General features: G+C 42.6%; 1 protein-coding gene across 4 annotated transcripts in view; it reads left to right on the forward strand.

The window, feature by feature from the left end:
- dcc (DCC netrin 1 receptor) overlaps positions 1 to 15,210 on the forward strand; it is a 496,426-nt gene that overhangs the window by 340,899 nt on the left and 140,317 nt on the right. For all 4 annotated transcript variants that reach the window (XM_079658229.1, XM_079658231.1, XM_079658232.1 and 1 more), the window contains exons 17-18: positions 6,028 to 6,266; positions 8,034 to 8,172. In XM_079658229.1, the coding sequence (XP_079514355.1) occupies positions 6,028 to 6,266; positions 8,034 to 8,172 (378 nt within the window). The remainder of the gene's footprint in view (positions 1 to 6,027; positions 6,267 to 8,033; positions 8,173 to 15,210) is intronic.

Consider the following 15,210-nt stretch of genomic DNA (forward strand, 5'->3'; position numbering starts at 1 on the left):
GCTTGCTGTTTAAAACACCTTTTTTTGTATCCATATCTCTCGCTAGAATCTCCCACCATCCAACTAACAACAACAACAACAACGTCGAGCCTTTGGGCTCTGAAACTACGTTTTCAAACTGACGTTTAAAAAGGGAGGCAGGGGAAGCTAAATATAGCACTGGTGTTGCTACAGGTAGTTAGCCTTCTTGCTAAACCAGCTCCTTGAAAAAGAGCAGGCATACTGCCTTCCCCTGTCCTCTAACTCCTGCCTATGTCAGGCTGATTAGGTCCGAGCTCTGTTACTCTCAGCTTTCCCTCCAGTGTCCTCCTCTCAAAGGGGGTTTCTTTAAGTGATTAAATATCATTTTCATGCTCCATATTTGTTAACTAGTTTTGTATACACTCCGTCTCCGTCTAACTCTCTCTCATTCCAACGTCAATCTCTCACTCTGGAGCTCCTGCTGCCCCTTAGTTGTTGGCGGTGGCAACCGCTGCTTTGGGCGCAGTTTGGTGCGCCCCGAGATGCTCCTATCTGTTGCATTGAAGAGGTACGGACTGCACATGCACCACTTATAACGAGAGTCAATGGCCAAAGATTTCTGCGCCCCAAATAGGAAACACGTGACTTAACGGTAAACAACTTTCATATCGTCTGATAGCTGAGTTTCTACCCGTTAAGTGGGTATAACACATTAATAGGTTGTTAAATGTTAAGAAGCCCTGGTTCGGTGGTTCTTGCAAGATGTTGCCGGTGCAACAGGTTAAAAAAGAAATGTTCAAAAAATGGTTTTAATTAAAAATATTAAAATATTTTGAATGACAATTCCCACAATGTGGGAAGAGGGGGTGGCGCCTCCATGGGCTGGCCGCCACTGGCCGCATGTCATCCCCTCTGTCTTCCCCTTTCATAGCTGTTTGCTGGTTGCCCAAACAAAGTATTAAAAAAAACTCTTATACGACCACCTGGGTCAGATAGCATAGCTCACACACAACCCACACGGTCATTTTGTGAACATAAGCAAAGTATAATGTTTCATTTCCTTTAAGTTAAGTTAAGATAGAAAGGGTGTATGAAGCAAGCTGCAGCCTGGCAGCTGACATGGCGCCTTTCATAAAGTGGAGAGCTGTCATCACAGCCGCATCTCCTTGAAGTGCTAAAGGAACACAGTACCTGAACATATATGCAGTTCCACAGACACACACAGACACGTGAGCAGTTCTATCCTGAGATATGTGGTGCTGGAGTGGAGTTACTGTGACAGTCTGGAGTTGATACGCTGAGACCCTGAGGGCTGAGGCAGAAACTAAAAGCCATTACTGTTCTGACAAGGTCATCCACAGTGACACACACACACACACACACACACACACACACACACACACACACACACCCACACACACCCACACACACACACACACACACACACACACACACACACACACACACACACACACACACACACACACACACACACACACACCCACACACACACACACACACACACACTTTTGGCTTGTTATGCCAGGACAGGCTGAATCCTCCGTCAGTTTACGGTGGCAGGCTGCTGGAGAGCTTTTTCCGAGAGCTTTAAAAAACCTCTTGTTAACGGTGGGATTCTCGTTAATTTACTGCTTGGTCTCCGCCTGGCCGCCCACACACTGCAGAGACAGTATTCTGTCCTAACGGAGCTTTATTGTGATGCTGGACGAGCAGCTTAACCATGACAGTCTGCTGCAGTGCCCCCCCACTCCATCACCCCCTCCCTCCCTGCAGCTGGGCCTCTCTCTCCAGCACAGTTCAGTCTGGCTCTCTCAGTGGTCTCTCTCATTCTTCAGATCAGGGGCTCGTGTGGTCTCTACAGCGCAGGACCTTCAAGTGGTAACAATTATGGATAGTTCATGCACATTTTCTCAACACAGTCACAATGCCTGACTAAGAAGAATTGTGTTTTTCATCATCCACAAATAAAAACATGCATGATTTGAGTAATTTATGTTGTTCACAACAATCTAACTAACTTGAATACATGTTAATATTTTACAGATATATTTCTAACTAGACACAAGTTTTTTTTTTTATATACACTTAATCGTCCCACAGAGGGGAAATGTACCTTCTGCATTTGACCCATCCTAGTGTTAGGAGCAGTGCCATTATGTACGGCGCCCGGGGAGCGGTGTAGGGAATGGTGCCTTGCTCAGGGACACCTCAGTAGCACTTGGTCTGTCGGGGACTTGAACCGGTGACCTTCCAGTTGCCAAGCCAAGTCCCTGTGGACTTTTTCACCACCGCCCACAAAGTTGCACACTGATCTGACGTGAAGTTAGCAGCCATTAGCTCGGTTAGCTAGTTAGACTTGTAGAAAGAAGACATCCCCATTCGGAAACAGCCATCATTGCTGGACATCCGAATACATCTGAGATGTCGACCCGGCTGGATCAGACTCGGGTCTTTATTTTTCAACATATGATTGTCTTTGTCAGATTTGTTAGTATTATTTTTGTTTTATTTTAACACAATAAATTGCTGACTTGAGTTTTTAAGCTGACATCTTTTATTTTCCTCCTTGAGTCAGTCAGAAACATTTGGTTGCTGTCACCTTATTACTCATTAATTGCCATAAAGTAAAATGAAGTGGGGAGTTGATTTGAATGACTTTGACTTCAGTGAAACAGAATCAGCGCTATCAATTTGACTGATGTGATTTAGATTGTGATTGCTATCTAAATCACTGCTCATTCCAGCTCTATAGCGTCTGTTAATGTTCTGCTGCCTTCACATGCTCCTTCACTTCCTGGTTAACATGAACACTTCTTGTGAGGTGGTCAGCTTCTGTACGTCAGAAATCAGACTTGATATTACAATGTTGTACTTTTTATTTGTTCACAGAAGAGCGACTCTTTCAAATACTCACACATTGGATTAACAGAAGGTGTCTAATCTTGTTCACATTTCTGAAAGCCTGTGAAGGCAGCATCTGGCTTAATTTGCTCAAAAGCCGTCAGCATTTTGAACTGATATGAGGGCTGACAAACCCTTTCGAAAAACGTTATTTAATGACCGTGAAACACCATGTACTATGTGATGAATTTACAATATGAAAGTACATATTTTTTCTTGATTTTTTAAATCAGGATTCAAAGGCTTTATTATCATACAGATGTAGCACTTCATTTCAGACTCCAGCTTACAGCTTCCTGCCTACGACCTGCCAAAGACCAGTATAGAGGAATGTTAAGCCCTCCCACTATTTTCCAAGAGGGCGTTGCCAGATTTTCAATTTCAGGTTTTAACCAGGAGATGGCGCTTCATTCACAAATAAAGAAAGACAAGTTTCATGGACTTTCAGTTGTGTTTTGAAGAGCATTTGAACACATCAATATTTTAGATCAACTAAAGTATATCTAATCTTGTAATTCAATAATATATAGTCTTTATATATTAAATAATCATAATTATAATGTAAATGTTTACATTACACTTCTTTATTTGTTAAGCTCATACTTTTACCTTTACAATCGTTTGCTTTAATATGCAGTATATTTTTTGTATATTTTTGTGTTTGCTTCCTCCTGCTCCCTTTCGGACACATACTGTATGATTTATTATTATTATTAATATAAAGATATTATTAAGATAAGATAAGATGTTACTTTATTGATTAAACATTTTAGTTTAGAATGTGCTGTCCCACGGTAATTCAGAAGGCTCACAGGTCACATTCCGACCATTATTTAAAACAATAGGTGCTTTCACACCGTCTACACTTTGATTTGTATAGAGGGAGCTCTGTGGCTGAATGGCCAGATTAGGTGTGGCGCATTTATCATAGGTGATCAGAGCTAACTGCCTGCCGTCAGATTTCATTTAAAAAACAGATCTGATTTTAAGACTATTTCTGCGCTCATAAAGAATGATACGAATAAGAATAATGCGTATTGAACTGGTTTCATTCATTAGTGAGTTTATTTAACACTAGAACCGCCAATCGGGTCAATTTGTGTGATGTGTGTTGTGTGTGTGCAATGTAACTTTTTTTCAATAAAATATTAAAGTCTCCTAGTCCGTGACTTTTCCTGAAAGTGTGCTATGTTGTTAAAAATTGCATTCTAATAGCGGGATTTGACGGGTTTAGGTAGGCCTATACAAAAACCTCTGGCGGTTCTAGTGTTAAGGTAATTAGGTACAGTAGAAGCCCTTTTTTATCAGTAACGAATTTAGCAGTTGAACATAAAAGTCAACTAACTGAGGGTCACTTGCAATGACAGTGTTGTGTCTAACTGTAAGTTTGTCACTCAGAGTAACCTACAGTTAATTTAGCTGCTGGAGAAGAAAGATCAAGGGGGGAGGGGGGGAGAGAGCTGTGGTTGATGGGCCATTAGTTGTGTAAATACACAGCTGAGAGCTGCCGTTTCATTCAGACTGTTTAAAACACGGTAACAACGGACTATTTTTCTTAGCGGATGCATGTCAATTTAAATCAATACATACAACTATTTTTTAAATCTATACATACAGCTATTTTTTAAACCAATAAAAACATTTTCTAAATCCATAAAAGCATTTAAATTAATATTGGGAGTCATGTCGTTACTTTGTTGAGAATGTGGCCGTGTAATAAGTGGGATAATTTGCAGCGACTTGTTCCTTATGGGGAAAATAACACCCGTCATGCAGATGAGGATCCCTCCGCTACACTTTGGGATCCTGATCGACCGACGAAGCTCCATTAAAATATACATATTTTTGGTGAATTACTGAGTTAAGGCACGTTAATAACGTTTTAATGAAGTTGAATACAGTATATTCATATGTGTCAGTGATTTCATGTCAATTCGGCGAACATAAACATAAATGATCGTGGTGAAGATGATGATTAAATTAGGATTAAAAAACGAGAGCCGGGCTGCATTTCCTCCCGTTCGTTTTTTTCGAAAAACAAAATTATTTTGTTAAATAACAACATGGTGATGTTTTGTAAATGATTACATGTCTCTTATTTAGCACAGTAGTATGATATCCGTGACATATGGATCTTAACAAAGTTCCGCTGTACATCCAGCGTACTGTATCTGACTTTATTTCACATGAGCTCCAGTGTGGAACCCCAATGCACCCCCTGGTGGATCAATGATCCATTGCAGCTGGCTTCATTATAATTACATTTATCTATCACGGGGGCGGTCTCAAGTCAAGCTGGAGGTTTTCCCTTGAGCGAGGGCAGATCACGTACCAATCACGGCCCTCGCGTTTCAAACTGTCTGAAATGAATCGCTACATCTGTATGCACACTAGCTAAAGTGTAGTTATGACAATGAACATCTTAAGTCCTAGAATCCTCCAACAATGCAACCTAAATACATATAAATGAATACAAAAATAGTGCCAGAAGAAACAGAGGAGAATTCAATAGTGCAAGAGAATGTTGCAAGACCAATGTGTAAGTAATGCGGATGAAGTCAACTATACAAGTCAGGAAAAAGCTGACGATACATTAAGCTGTAACAGTAAGTGACCAAGTAAATGTAAATGTATTTAAAGTACGCAAATGTAGATGTTGAATGTGTCACACTTGTGATACAGGTTTGTTTAGTTTTTTTTAAACTGTTTTCAGTGTCTTTGGTTTAGCCATCAGTTTGATGTACTTCTGAACGTGTCTCAGCAAAGACTCTGCAGGCTGTGTTTCATACGTTAACCCTCTGTGGACATGAGCGTCCACTTCCTGTTTAGGTACAGCCTTTACCTTCCACTGTCTTCTTATTCTGTGTCTCTTTCTCTCCTCTTCTCTCCTGTTTTTCACTCCCTCACCCCCCTCCCTCACCCCTCCCTCCGTCCTCTCATGGCTGCCCGCTGCATCTCCCTTCCTCACTTGCATTTCATCTTGTGTGTTTCTTATGTTGTTGTCTCTCGTGTAAATGACCACTTAACAAACCAAACTAATGCTTGTTTCATACTTATATAAATCCTCATTATAACACATTCATTACACGGAATAATTTAATGAATTACCCTGATCCCATTAACCCCACCACCCCCCGTCCCTAGACCCTATAGACCCATCTGAGGATGACCACTTCCACCTCTTTGATAAATACCCCACTCCCATGCCTGACACCAGTACTCCCATGATCCCCCCAGTCGGGGTCCAAGCCGTGGCTCTCTCCTCGGACTCGGTCCGTGTCTCCTGGGCCGACAACTCCATGACCAAGAACCAGAAGGCGTCTGAGGTCCGGTACTACTCCGTCAAGTGGAAGACCAGCTACTCCACCAGCGGGAAGTACAAGGTGAGCCCAGCTTCTCCATCACTCTTTAGTCTAACCTCAGCCAGGTGTGAGACAGTCATGACTGTTGGATTTAGATTTGACTTGACTGATTAAATCAGAATCAGAATTCCTTTATTCGTCCCACAAAGTGGACATTTACGTTGTTACAGCAAAGGAGAAAATGGAGAAAAAAAACAAAGCACTAGTAAATAGAGAGCATGCCCAAAATATAAAAAATATAAAATTAAAAGTAATTCAAAATTACAATTTCTGACATCACTTCAACTTTTGACTTGAATCACTCAATATCCCAAATCCCAGATGTTAGAAATACGCTTTTTATAAGACTTGGGTACATCAGGTAACCCTCCCTTCTGTCAGGAGTCAGGACCTGAACCTGTTTGCCATGTGAGACTTGCACAACAATGCCACGCCTCTGCTCTCTTATGAGCTCAACACTCAACACTCAACACACAAGGTTTTATGTCTGCAATGAATTCCATAAGTGTAGCCTACGTGTTTATCATGCCCCTCTATGATTCAACTTCACCTTTTTGAAACTCCTTGTGAACGAGTTAGCAGAGCAAATGATGAACCTCCCGCTCCCTCCTCTTCAGTAAACACTATTCAAGGAGCATCAGTTTCACACCAGAGAAACATGGATCTGAGCATGGAGAATCAATCTTTTGTTCATCAACACATTTCTTAATAAATAATCCCCAGCTGACAGAAACAAGGAGTTTGATTGTTTGGCAGTAACATGGTTAAATATTACCTGGATTACTCTTGGTTGTATTGAAACCAAGACAAAAACTGGTCTTGTCATTTTTTTCTTGTTCGCTGGTGAGATCTCTCTTCTTCTCTGGACTTCATAATCTGAAGTATGCTAGAAATACCAGGGAGATAGGAAATCTATACCAGGGCATACAGTGTTCTCACATTAATAAACTGTAGGCAGACGGAGAGGGGAGTCTTTCTTTCTTAACCTGAAATCAAGACATTCTCTCCAAACCTGTCTCTGCGGTCCTGCCTGGGTCTCGTCATGCTGCTTCCCTGATGGCTCCCACAGGATTGTTTTTGAAATCCTTGTGGATTCATCTTCTTATTACAGACACATGCATTTCCAAACATTTGGTCTACCTATGTTGTACATTTATTATCTCTTCAATTTACACACGGCATCTATTGCAAGTCTGTCCGTCCTGGGAGAGGGATCCCTCCTCTGTTGCTCTCCCTGAGGTTTCTCCCATTTTTCCCTTTAAACTGTGGGTTTTCTCTGGAAGTTTTTCCTTGTACGATGTGAGGGTCTAAGGACAGAGGGTGTCGTTTTCTCATACTGATATTCTGCACAAATTGTGCTGTTGTATTTGCTGTAAAGTGTCTCGACTGTAGGCTATTTTTATTATATGTACAGCACTTTGGCTCGACCAAAAATCGTTTAAAAATGTGCTATATAAATAAAACTTGATTTGATTTGATTTGATGCAAAGAAGACCAACAGAAGTCTGTTCTGAAAGTGAACATACACCTGAGTGTCTGCACCTGCCAGGGTTTATTTCTTAAACTGATATTGAAGACTGAAGAATACATCTGAAGTAAACACAAGAACAGACTGAGTGTGTCCATAATACTCTTTGGTATTATTCTTTTAATTATGTCTCCAATGTTTTTATGTAAGGTATAGAATAAATGTAACAGCAGCTTTAATGTTTTGTGTTAAAAAACACCTAAACATTTCCTTCAGTTCAAATCTAAAACTATCTAAATTGTACAACTCGTTTCCTCCAGTCTGCAGACACCACGGCGCTCAGCCACACTGTCACCGGCCTCAAACCAAACACCATGTACGAGTTTGCTGTCATGGTAACCAAAGGTCGCAAGTCCAGTACGTGGAGTATGACAGCGCACGCAACAACGTATGAAGCAGGTAGGTGTCTCACACACGCACGCACGCACGCACGCACACACACACACACAGTGCTTAATTTGTAAAGTGGGAGGTGCCGGAACGCAGAGGGGGGGTGGATCCGGCGGCTCAGTACGGGGGTTAGAGGTAAGGGAACAAACAAAAAAATACACTTACAGACGATGTTTCTACATCAGGTCAATTTTTATTTTTGTAGCCTGTTAGCCTTCAGATTACAGAACGATGTAACACTGCACCAAATGAGTGCGGAATGTAAAAAATATATATACTGCAACATTTTAACAAGCAGCAATTATATCTGTCCGTTAAATTAACGGGAGAAACAAAACAACAGGTGGGAAAATTACGATTTCTACGAAGTTACGATTTCAATATAGATTTGCAGACATATTAAACCATAGACCACCCAATAATCAAACACAGCATGGACAAATATATTCCTACCATCATTTGTCCAAAACGGCCCATACAGCAGCCATAGAGCCCCCGGCCTCCATTTTCCTGCTTCTGTCTCTGCACCTTGTGTCCAGTGCAGTTCGATGTCCTTTTGCAATCCATGACCTCACATATGGAACGGGGTTGAACCGGGTAAGTGGCGGGCCGACAAGGCAAAGGAAGAGTAGGGAGGAGATCGTTGAGGGGAGAAGAGACGCCCTGTTTTCTGAACAGATTAGGTTCATCTGGGAAAAGCCCCTCTCACACTCAGCACTTGAGATGGGGATCGTGTTGACCGCAGCCAAGAGGTCTTTCAGTTCATCTGGGATGAATGTCCCATCATTGTCACGGTATTCCCTGAATGCCCTGATGACCCTCCGCGGGCTTTCGATTCAAAACTGCTGGCAGAGCGTCTCAACTTCACTCTCTCCAAACAGCGCGTCTGCGTCACGATCCTGTGGCCAATATTGTGGATAAATCACTTTTAAATCCTCAATTAGCTTGTTGTATCCTGATTGGTCTTCCCCAAGTGATAGCATGCGTTTCTCCAAGTTTCTTGCCAGACTCCCAAAAAACGTCCTCTGGTCCAGGGTTCTGTCAGTGAGCCGACCTGCATGAAGGGGTACTCCCTGAAAGGTGTTTTCCTCGACCCCGCACTGGCTTAATAGGCTGTGTCGTCCGGGCCGCTCAGACATAGCCTCGAACACCCTGATCTGTCGGCAAATGGCTTTATGAGCCGTTATGATATTGCATTCTCGATTTTGGAGCTCGAGAGATAGCTCTGACAATTCTTGCAGTGCGTCAAACATAAGTCCTAGATTGGAAACAAAGGCATGGGATGAAAGGCGCTTTGCCAAGCCATGGTAGCTTTCCCGAGATGTGCTCCCGCGAGCAGAATCCTCCGCTGCGTGTGTAAAATGTGTGTTGAGGGCAGCAAAACTTTTCCACACAGCTTCGACTGTTCTGAGACTGGATGCAACCCACCTGTTGTCTAACACCCGGCCAATTTTGCACAATTGAATGTTCAGACCGTCAGCACACTCTTTGAGCTCCAGCCGGTTTTTGTTTGATGTGCTGTAAAGTGTGTAAAGCTTATCCATGAAGATCTTGAAATGATTCATAGCCCCCATCTCTTTCATCACATCACCAACTGCAAGCTCAAGTCGATGCGCAGAGCAGTGCCACACCATGATGTTTGGGAAGAGATTTTTGAGTCGAGCTGCCACCCCACTGTGGCGCCCGAGCATCACTGACGCACCGTCACATGTGAGACCGACGAGAGTTTTTGAGAGGAAGGCCTCGTCTAACTTGGCGTGCTGTAAGGCATCCAGCAGTTTGCGGGCAATGCCTTCTGCACCAAAATCACACAACTCCACGAGCTCAAAGAAAATGTTCTCGGGTGAATCCATCTCTGGCAACTGCACTCGTAAATACACGATTAATGCGCTCTTTTTATTCAACCCTGTGGCCTCGTCCAGCATGAGTCCGATTTTTGGAGCGCAAGTGACAATCCTTTCAAGCAGTTTTTTTTTCATGTCAGTTGCAATGTGCTGTTGTATATGAGAACATGCAACGTTTGAGTGGAGAATCCTCCCCATTTCCACACCATTCATTTCCTGACAGTCTATCTCATGTTCAAATCCATAAGATGGCCTATGACGCTTGGCCTCCTTGTAAGCTGTGCGAAAGATTCTGGCAGTCGTTTGCACCTGGTCATTTTGGGCATTGACTACTGTGTTAACAAATACATTTGCCTTTGCCTTATCCAAAATAGTTGATGCCATTGCGTGTGCTTTGGTATTCCCATGCTCAAAAACCTTTTTCCTTAAGGCTCTTAGCTTTTTTTTTTAATCGGGCGCAGATGATGTCACCGAGCCCGAGATCCATTCTTTTGCAAGTTTCACACCTGCAGTTTTTTCCGGACCCAGTGATCCCACTTGTTTGCAAATGGCACAGCCCAGTCCAGTGGTTTCCATTGTCAGCCATGGATAACTTTTTTTTTTCTGTGTAAACTGGGCATCTGTCCAGATTTGCCCATCGTGAGTGTCCCTGACAATACCTGCTTCATCGCCATCACTATCTCTCGCAGATTCCAAGTTCACATCATCCGTCTCGTCCCCTTCATCTCCTTCCCCGTGGGGGTCGCTAATATCCCCTCTAACGACAGGTGCATTAGCAGCATCGATGGTAGGCTGCATACTACTGCTCTGTCCACCGTGGTCTTCCCACTCATGATTTTCGGAAACTATTTTTGATCGTTTTGGATCTGACTGCTGGTCACTGACTTTGAAAAAGTTAAGTAAAGTTTGTTGTCTTTTTGACATTGTAGACACGAAGCTAACTGTTATGTATTCAACCAGCGCAAGCGTAGGCTATGTGTCACACCTCTAGTCTCCCCCCCTCCCCCCCTCTCCCGCTAAAAACCTTAAAAATTTAAACGCATCAAAAAGGCAAACACAAGATTTTTGAGGAACTTCAATGGGGAATAAACACAAACAGTCGTTTTTTTTTTTGGGCGTTTTTTTTTTCATAGTGACACGGGAGGTGGCGGATCCAATAAAAAAGGTTCCGGATCCAATTTCAGAGGTGCCGGAACATGTTCCGGCGTGTTCCGGCTCAAATTAAGCCCTGCACACACACACACACACACACACACACACACACACACACACACACACACACACACACACACACACACACACACACACACACACACACACACACACACACACACACACACACACACACTTGTGTTTCTATTGAGGACCCACTGGCACAACAGATCTCCTCCCACCTGATCATGCTCACTAATACACACTGTGAGGCCAGGGGCACGCTTTTATTTCCCCATCCAAACCGGCATCTCCCCCCTGTCGTGTTCGGGTCAGATCTGACTAATTTACCACTTTAATAAATGATAAATATTGTGTTTTACATTTGATTGTCTCAAGGCCTTATGATATACTCCACAGTAGGAATGTGAACATATAAACTTGCCGATCAGCACTTTCATTGAATTGTGGTGTTCCCGGTCAAAAACGATGGCCATAGGGAATGAAAGGGTTACCCTACCCTCTTCCATCAAATAGTACACAGCCACATGACAACCATGTTCATTTTGGAGTATATTTTCTGTGTCTATTCTTTCTATTTTCACTGCAGTTATTCATGAAACCAGTAATCTGAGACATTGTTTACAGCATTTGTAGTGCAGTGTTGTAGCTGGTCAATTTGGACCAAATGTAGATACTGTGTAGATTAGTAGTACACAGTATCACAGCTGGTGCACGGAAACATCTGGAGGAAAAGCTTCTCAGCAGTGTGAGCAGCAACAATAGTTCTGCTGTAGAACCAATCTCCCTAAGGAACGAGTGATGGTGCAGAATCAGAGATGGTTAGAATCATATATGAACATGAAATGTGAAATCAATCATTCCAAAGGTTAGCACTTACTGAAGAGGATTGAGTGAAAGAGAGAGCTGTGGGAGAAGATCTGCAGAGTCATAGTGACTGAGACATGTGAGGTAGTAATGTCATGTGATGCTCTATACATGCAGGAATATGACTGGACGTCAGCTAGTGGCTAAACAGCATGAGCCAATGATGGTGAAGCATGCATGAAGCTGCCAGAGGGGGGAGAAGTACTCAGATCTACTTGAGTAAAAGTAGAAGTACCAGAGTGTGGGAATACTCTGATACAAGTCAAAGTCCTGCATTCAAAATGTTACTCAAGTAAAAGAAGAACAGTATTATCATCAAAGTATAGTTAAAGTACCAAAAGTAAAAGTAGTCATTGTGCAGATTGGTCCATTTCAGAATAATATATATTTTAGAATTCTAGTAATTGGTTGACTATTTTTTCAGTTTTAATGAAGTGATTTTCCTCTTCACTGACATGTAAAACAATGTCAGTGAAGAGTTGGAGAGTTTGTTTCCTGACATGCAGGGAACAACTGCTGTTCAACAAAACAATATGTGGGTGGAACTTTTCTTTACTTGAACAGTGATAACTTTTAATGAGTGGTTTAAAAATGGTCAGAAAAGCTGTTGGGTTCAGTGAGGTGTACTGCAGAAACCCTGCTAAAAAAAGCAATTGTCTGCAACAGTGAAACCCAGCCACAGACTCAAATCAGAATGTCAAGGTATCCTTTCAGGATGTTTACAATCATGTTTGTCGGATTCGTCACCCAATTAAGCGTGAACGACATTGCCCCCCGGGGCCCGCTGGATTACATTGACATTCAAAGCGAGCAGACGGAGCCCACTCAGCCCCTCAGTGCTCCACAGCTCTGGACACACACACTGACCACATTTCACAGAAGACATAGAACAAGCTGCCTCCACTGCAGCTGCACTCCTATGCCTAATGTTCAGTATTCACTGTCCAGAAGACACCAGCTGAGGACATTTGATAGAACATGTCGGTTATAACCTGCTGCCAGAGAGAGCCTTGGAGATAATGGAGATATCATTTGGTCTCAGCAAATCTCTCACCATCTAAGGCCCCGGCCACACGAGGACGCATACGGCTAAACGCATAGGATTAACGCAAACGCAATCGCAAAAAAGCTTCCGTCCACACGCAATGTTCACCGGATGCGTCTATCGTTTTTCCAACCCAGTTTAGATCCCACTTCCGCATTACGCAAGCATCGACGCAGCGTTACGTCACAGCATCAACCTGGCGTTACATCCCTATGGTTACGTCACTGCCTCACGAGGCACACCCGCGAAATCTGAATCTGACAAGCGAAATACCGTCCTTTTTAAATGCCGCATAATATACAATATTGTGGTGACACCATGTTGGACCATATTTCACCTTGCTTGTTTTGTTGCTTCATGGAGCCTTTAGTGGGAACACCTGTAGCGTTAGCTATTCATTCCTGCTAGCTTATCATGCAGAGCAGTCATGTATTAACCTCTCTGAGATGAATGTATAATAAGGTGTGGAAGTCCATTCTTGATAAACCGCCTCCGACTCCCTTTCCTCTGCACCACGATATACAATGTAATAGTGCTTCTTTGTCAATAGGACTGACGACCACACTTATGCAGTGCTGAGGTAATGTTAATTAATCATTTAATATTAATTCCTGATGGATATAAGAGGGATACATTAGCAAACATCTGTATATATCTAGGTATCATTAAATAATGCTGTCAGATAAATGAAGTACACAGTAATAGTCAAGGTTATATTCAATATTCTGCACTATATAGATATAGATATTTAAAACGTCTTTTGTTTGTCCTGAAAACGACATTTGAGGATACACACAGACTATGTATAGATGATAAAACACCAGTAATACAATCTCAGGACTCTTCGATATGGCTTTGATTACAGGATCGTTTACATTCAGTCAACAAATCCTTAGGAAAGACAGAAAACAACTATTCAATATCCTGCTTTAACGCGACCGCTATAGCTGCCGAAGATGAAGTCTATGACGCTATCGCGTAGAGCTACGTCAATCCTCGCGTAATGCGAAAGTGGGCGTGGTTAAATCTAAACTGGGTTGGAAAAACGATAGACGCTCACCGGATAGCTCCAACCGCTGGAGAAGCTGCAGTACATATGCAGGAGCCTGTACGTGGCGCTGTAACTTCCTCCACAAAAGCAGCGAAGAAGCATGGTTGTCATGGTTGCCCTTCTGTTTATTCTCCACGGTGGGGGCCGAAGGAACCGGGCAGAGTTTTTCGCCAGTCAACGTGTGTTAAAGTTTAAATCTGCCGGACAAAATGATAAAAGTGCCGGTCAAAGGTCTTCTTTGTTATTTATTGAGCTTTAAAACAAATGAATAACGAATCTATATAATAAAATAATAAAATACACGGAGCCTCTCTTTTTCCTCCCTCTCTTCTGACAGCGTCAGTGTCTGTCTCAAGCAGCAGCTGATCCAGTAATGAGTGACCGGGCCGACAGTAAAAATAAACATATTTATAACTAGTTTAGGTAGTTTGAGAGGTAATTAAAATAGCTAAGGGCGATGATCTTGACTTGACTTGAAGTGTGTGTTTTGCTCCGTTCACCGCTGCATCACAGCAGGAGGAGCTGCAGGTGAGCAGAGCTGCGTGTCTCCGTCCTGTCAGATTAGACTTCACTCGCGTTTGTATCCATATCGAGAGAAAGATAAATAATCTGAATTCAGTCTGCAGTTTACTTTGACGCGGGGGTGAGCAGCAGAGGTGGGGAGAGGCGGGGCTATTGCGTCATCATTATCAGAAAACACACACGGGGCCGTTGGACCCCCCAGAGCGTTGCTTATGCCGTTCTATCCACCTTGGGACCCGTTATCGTTTCCACAGTTGTTTACTGTCATATTCGGTCGTCCTCGTGTGGCCGAACGGTCTATATGACACTAAACAGTAACGCAAACGACCGTTTTCGTCCTCGTGCGGCCGGGGCCTAACTGTTTAAGGCTAGTCGAAAACAATATAATTAAGTTTAACCTAATATGTTTTATTTAAACTTGATATTATTGCTTTCAATCATGTTAGTTGAAAGCAATAATCCATCCATGGATGGATGGATGGATTATTGCTTTCAACTAACATGATACAGTTATGTGACATTTGTTGACATAATACATTTAATTA

Source organism: Notothenia rossii (assembly GCF_949606895.1).
Source record: "Notothenia rossii genome assembly, chromosome: 11".
NCBI lineage: Eukaryota > Metazoa > Chordata > Actinopteri > Perciformes > Nototheniidae > Notothenia > Notothenia rossii.